Below are 6663 nucleotides of genomic sequence, written 5' to 3'. Positions count from 1 at the left end.
TTTTTGTGTGAATCTAAAACTGCTCTTAAAACATAGTCTTAATTAAAAACAAACAAACAACAAAAACCATGGATGGACCTTGAAAGTGTTATAAGTGAAATAACTCAGAAAAAGACAAGTACCTTATGATTCACTCATACGTACAATCTAAAGCAAAACAAACAAAATAAACAAAACAAACTCTGGTACAAACATAAAATTAGCGGTTGCCAGAGGGGGAGGGAGTTGGGGGCGGTAAAAATGGGTGAAGAACGTCAAATGTATGATGATGGATGGTAACTAGACTTGTGGTGGTGATCACTTTGTAGTGTATATAGAGGTTGAATTACAGCTGACTCTTAAACAACATGGGTTTGAACTGTATGGATCTACTTATACTGAGATATTGTTCAATAGTAATACTACAGTACTACATGGTCCATGGTTGGTTGAATCAGAGGTTGCAGAGGAACCTCAGATGCAGAGGGTCCACTGTAAGTTATATGTGGATTAAGCTCCATATTGTTCAAGGGTCAAATATATCATGCTATACACCTTAAACTTATATAATAATAAAAAAGTTGAAGTCAGCCAAAAGCCACCCATTTTTTTCAGCTGGTTTCATTTGTTTAAATTATACTTTGATATTTCTTCTTAACAGTAATAGGCATAGTTAATCAGTATTTAATCTACACTGGGATGGAGAAGAGGAGAAGTCAATCTTATACAGTGGAAAAAGCACTGAACTAGAATTGGGGAGACTTAGGTTCTAGTTCCAGATGTTTGCACAACTAGCACTGTGACCTTAAATTAATTATTTAACCTTACTAGATCTCACTTTCCAAATTGGAAAATGAGAAATTTGAACTAGACAGTGTTTTTGGTGGTTAACTTTATTTGTCAACTTGACTGGGAGTTGGGGTGCCTAGATATTTTGTCAAATATTATTGTGTAAGCGTTACTTTGGATGACATTAACATTTGAATAAGTAGATTGAATAAAGCAGGTTGCCCTCCCTAATGTGGATGGGCCACAACCAATTAGTTGAAGACCTGAATAGAACAAAAAGGCTGAGCAGCCCACAAGTAAGAAAGGATGCTTTCTGACTGACTGCACTTGAGCTGTGACATTAATTTTTTTCCCTGACTTTGGACTCAGACTGGAATTACACCATCATCTCTCTTGGGGCTCCAGCTTACCAACTGCAGATCTTGGGACTTGTCAGCCTCCATAATCATGTGAGCCAATTCTCTATAACCTCTCTCCCTCTCTCCCCCCTCCTCAATATATCTATTGAAGTGGGGAAGGGGAAGGAAAATATATAGACAGAGACAGACACTTAAGCCTATATCCTATTGCTTCTATTTCTCTGGAGAACCCCTGACTAATACAGTGTCTAAGAACGTTTCCAACATCTTAAGAATTCTTCCTGGATAAATGCTCTTGGAGAAATAACCACTAATGTCCTCTGTCCACTGATATCCTCTGCCCTCTCCAACCAAAGTAAACTTTGAGAGCCAAGAAAGGACATAGTTATACGCCATCTTCCTGGAGAAACAGTATAGAAAATTATTCATTTTTGAAAACCTAAAATACTGAGATCCAAGAAAAGCAGAAGGAAAATTCTGAATTAAATCCACATGAGCAGCTCTGCAAATATAGATAGCCAAATGTTTTTTGATATTTTTACATGTATCTGTGTCTTCAGTTGTTATTTATCTTCTTTCTCTTTTAATTGCAGATTTTTTAATGCCAAGGGCTACATCCCTTATTTCTTAAATTTGGCTTCTCCTTCCTTTAGTGTTAGTGCCAAGTTCAAGGTCCTGTCCTCATTGTCTGCTTAGTCAGTGCTGGCAGAGAAAGGATTAAAAGTTATCATAAGAAGTCAAGGGGTGCAACTAATCAAGAAATCCACTGAGTCCAAAGGTAGGAAATTTGAGGTCTGAAATAATACATAAAACCCTTATAGTCAATGAATATAGGAGAAAAGATTAAAGCTTTGGTGAGAAGTGTGTTTATTCAACATATCTCTGCTGCTGATTCTTTGTCTTCAGCTTTCTTCAAATGTATTGTTCGAGAATGTTTGGTTGCAGGGGCCAGGAATTCAACTTTAAAAAGCTTTAACCAGAAAGGAGAGTTCATTTTCTCATTTAACTGGGAAGTCAGGGAATGGAATTCATATCTAATATGACTGCATCAGGGACTCAAGCAACAGCATTAGGACTCTTTTGAGCTGTACTTTCTGCTTATTGCTGCGTGCCAGAATAACGGGTTATTTTGCAGGCCAGCTTTTGCAAGTAGTGGAGGATATGGACATCAGTATTTCAGGTTTCTCATCCTCACAATCTGCAGTCTGAGAGCTAAAATGGCCATACCACCAGTACCATTGAGAAAAATCTCTGGGTAAGACGTTGATTGTCTCAGTTGGAATCACTTTCATTCCTAATCTAGTCATTATGGCCAATAACCAGGAAGATTGGGTATTATTACTGCTGTCCCCTAGGTCATGTGAGGAAATTGTCTTCTTTCTCAAGGCCTCAACTTTCTCCCTTGTCAAGGGAGAGTCTAATTAGACAAAGGGACTTCTGCCAGTTGTGTCATTAAATGAAGCTCACCTTATCTCAGGATGTGGCACACTTGAAAATTTTAGCAACACAAAAATAGTCATACAAAGAAGAATTATTTTCTAATTATTTAATAAACTCCATTAAACCCATCACCCACATTGAGAACCAGAACATTGGTAGTAACATCGACCTTTGTGCTTCTTTGTCAGCTTATTGCCTACCTCCCTCTACCTAAGATAATCACTACTCTGATTTTTATTTGATGATTTCCTTGCATTTTAAAATAAGGTTTATCTCATACTTATGTGTGCTAAAGATATATATTATTTAATTTTGGTTGAATTTGCATTTTATAAAAAGTGTATTATCTCATGCAATCTGCTGGGTCTTGCTTTTTGCACTGGACAAGTATCTATTCTGTTGATGACAGGTGTTTTGTTGTTTCTAAGCTTTTGTTCTTATTGTGATTGTTTTGAAAGATTTGTTTTACTTTCCTTTTTTGCCTCCCCTCCTCCCCACCCCCTGTCTATTACAAGCAGTGCTGCTATGAATATTTCTGTGCTTGTGCAAGAAAATTGTGGGGAATATACTTTGAGTCGTAGGGTCCATGAATATTCAACTTTATAAGACAGTGCCAAACTGTTTTCCAAAGTGGTTATACCAATTTTCACTCTCACCAGAAACACATAAAGATTCTGGAAAACATACCCAATGGTGTTGTCAAAATTCTTAACTTCTTTTTCCATTCAAATGAGTATATCTCTTTGAGACTATTATATTTTATTGCATATTATTTATTATTTTATCATATTATATATTATTAATGAGGAAAAGCCATTCTGTATATGTTTATCAGCCATATGTACTATTTTATTTTCCACAAAAATACTTATCTTTTCGCCTATTTTTCTGTTTGCACTCTTTTGTCCTTTCCCTATTGATTGATTTATAGGAGTTTTATTTTTATTGTTGGTATCAGCCCTTTGACATTTTTATGTGTTGCAAATGCCTTTTCTCAGTTTGTGTGTTGGCTCTTCACTATATTTCACTACATTTTAATGAAAACAAGTTGTTAATGTTAATATAGTCAAAACAATAAATATTTTATTTCATGGCTAGCACATTTTATGTTTTGATCAAGAAATTCTTCACCTATCCTAAGGTGATAGATAGTCACTTAAAGTTTATACAAATACTGCTAAAGTTTGCTTTTAACATCAAAGCACTTAATACACCTGGAGTTGTTTTTCTGCACAGGCATACCTTGGAGATATTGCAGGTTTGCTTCCACACCACTGCAATAAAATGTCATACATATTTTTTGGTTTCCCAGTGCATATAAAAGTTATGTCTACAATATACTGTACTCTACTAAATGTGCAATAGCATTATCTCTTAAAAAACAATGTGCATACTTCAATTAAAATACTTTATTGCTAAAAAATGCTCACCATCATCTTTATGCTGGTAGAGGGTCTTGTCTCAATGTTGATGGCTGCTGACTGATCAAGGCGGTGGTTGCTGAAGGCTGGGGTGGCTGTGGCAATTTCTTAACAGAAGACAACAATGAGCTTTGCCAAATCAAATGGTGTTTCCTTTCATGAACACTTTCTCTGTAGCAGGCAATGCTGCTTAATAGCATTTTACCCACAGAGCTTCATTCAAAATTGGAGTCAGTCCTCTCAAACACTTCTTCTGCTGTACCAACAAAGTTTGTGTAATGTTCTAAACCCTTTGTTGTCATTTCAACCACCTTCATAGAGTCTTCACCAGAAGTATCAATAGACTCCATCTGAAGGAACCATTTTCTTTGTTCAACCACAAGAAGCAACTCCGTATCCATTAGTTTTATCATGAGATTGCAGCAATTCAGTCACATCTTTAGTCTCCACCTTTAATTCTAGTCCTCTTGTTATTTCTACCACATCTGCAGTTACTTCCTCCACTGAAGTCTTGAACCCCTCAAAGTCATCCAGAAGGGCTGGAATCAACCTCTTCCAAACTCCTGTTAATGTTGATATTTTGACCTCTTTCCATGAATACAAATGTTCTTTTTTTTTTTTTTTATTGCACATCACTCTTTTATTATACTGATCTGGAAAAAAACTTAGTACAGTTATGCTCAAATGAGTACTGGGCCTAAATGGCGGGCCAAGCAACTGGAACATGATTCAGAAATCAGGCACAGTGAAAGACACACTTGGACGTGATCAAGAGGCATTCCGCTGCCGTAAAACACTAATGTAGGGGAGGGATTCTAACACACACAGCAGGATGAACTCCTACACCTTAGAAGTCAAGGAGCTCATCCCATGATGGTGTAAGGAATGGCTCATTTTCTGATGACCACATGTGGGAATATTTCAACTGCCATAGAAACCCCAGAAGGGTTTTTTTTAAATTGATATATATATAATTTTTTTTTTTTGCAAAAGTAAATGTAACACATAAACATTCAAGATTGATCCCAATCTTTTGGAGTCAGGGAGGAAATGTTTGATTGAATCACCATGCAGGTTACATTCATATTCCACTGGAATGACTAGAGCCCCCAGTCACCTGAACAGAACAGTGCCCAGCTGGCCTCTGGGAACACAAACAGCCTCTCTTGCTTCTCCTCACTGGTCATGCCTTAGCATGATTCCTCCCTATCCCCTACTCAAGCAGGTCCTTAGTAATAAACCACTAGCAAACCCCCCAGTTACTACCTGTCAGCACTCTTGGATAGGTCTTCCCTCGGCTTGGACTGAGGACCGTGCCCCAGAGGTGCCATTCTGACTAGACTGTATGAAGGGAGTGGGTGCAAGAGATAAATGGGTAAAATGAAATTGGGAGCCACTGGTCCCCATCTGCAGCTACAACTTAAAGATGCCTACAGATGTCAGCGTGACATGTGCAGGGGAGAGGTGCAAAGGAATGGGATGGACTTGGTGGGAAGGGTAATCCTTGGGAAAGTAATCTGTTGCTCACCCTCACTTCTTTGCCTTGCCCTGGGCAGCCACGGCCTCCATGGCTTTATGCACGGTCTCTTCATCCCCCAGAAACTGCATGGGCTTGATGGGCTTCAAGTTCTTGTCCAATTCACAGACAATGGAAATGCCAGTTGGCAGGTTCAGCTCCATGATAGCCTCTTCGGAAAGACCCTCCAGATGCTTCACGATGCCCTGAAGGCTGTTGCCATGGGCTGCAATCAGTACTCGTTTCCCCTCCTTGATCTGGGGAACTATTTCTTCATTCCAAAAGGGCAGAGCTCTGGCAATAGTGTCTTTCAGACTCTCACAGCAGGGCAGCTGATCTTCAGTGAGGTCTGCATACCTACGATCCTTACTGATGTTGCTGTAGAAGGGATGGTCAGGCTCCATTGGAGGTGGTGGGACATCATAGGAGCGCCTCCAGATCTTTACCTGGGCCTCACCATGCTTGGCAACAATTTCCGCCTTATTGAGGCCAGTCAGGCCCCCATAGTGTCTCTCATTAAGGCGCCAAGTCCTCACCACTGGCAGCCACATTTGGTTAATGGAATCCAGCACTGTCCAGAGGGTCCGAATTGCTCTCTTCTGCACTGAGGTGAAGCAGATGTCAAAATCATAGCCAGCATCTCGCAGTGCCTGCCTGCCGCACTTCACCTCCTCGTGCCTGGCCGGACTCAGGTCGGCGTCGTACCAGCCGCTGAAGAGGTTCTCCAGGTTCCACGTGCTCTCACCATGCCGAATCAGCACCAGCTTGTAGGCGGCCATGGCGGCGGCTCGGGGTGCGGCGCAGACTGGGGCTCACCGAGATTCCAGAGTCACTGCCCGGCCTCTGGCCGCGCCTCAATACAAATGTTCTTAATGGCATCTAGGATAGTGAATCCTTTCCAGAAGGTTTTCAATTTACTTTGTGCATATCCATCAGAGGAATCACTATTTATGGCAGCTATAGCCTTACAAGATGTATTCCTTAAATAATAAAACTTGAAAGTCTAAATTACTCCTTGATCCATGGGCTGCAAAATGGATATTGTGTTACTAGGCATGAAAGCAACATTAATCTCACTGTACATTGTCATCTGAGCTCCTGGGAACCAGGTGCATTGTCAATAAGCAGTAATATTTTGAAAGGAATCATTTTTTCTAAG

General features: G+C 39.8%; 1 protein-coding gene across 1 annotated transcript; it reads right to left on the bottom strand.

Moving 5' to 3' along the window:
- Window positions 1-5518: 5518 nt before the first annotated feature.
- On the bottom strand, window positions 5519-6283 carry LOC130842165 (phosphoglycerate mutase 1-like). Its single transcript, XM_057718833.1, has one exon. It carries the CDS (start codon window positions 6281-6283, stop codon window positions 5519-5521), a length of 765 nt encoding a protein of 254 aa, XP_057574816.1.
- Window positions 6284-6663: the final 380 nt, after the last annotated feature.

Source organism: Hippopotamus amphibius, chromosome X, assembly GCF_030028045.1.
Source record: "Hippopotamus amphibius kiboko isolate mHipAmp2 chromosome X, mHipAmp2.hap2, whole genome shotgun sequence".
NCBI classification, from domain to species: Eukaryota; Metazoa; Chordata; class Mammalia; order Artiodactyla; family Hippopotamidae; genus Hippopotamus; species Hippopotamus amphibius.
This window is presented reverse-complemented; position numbering and strand designations above follow the sequence as displayed.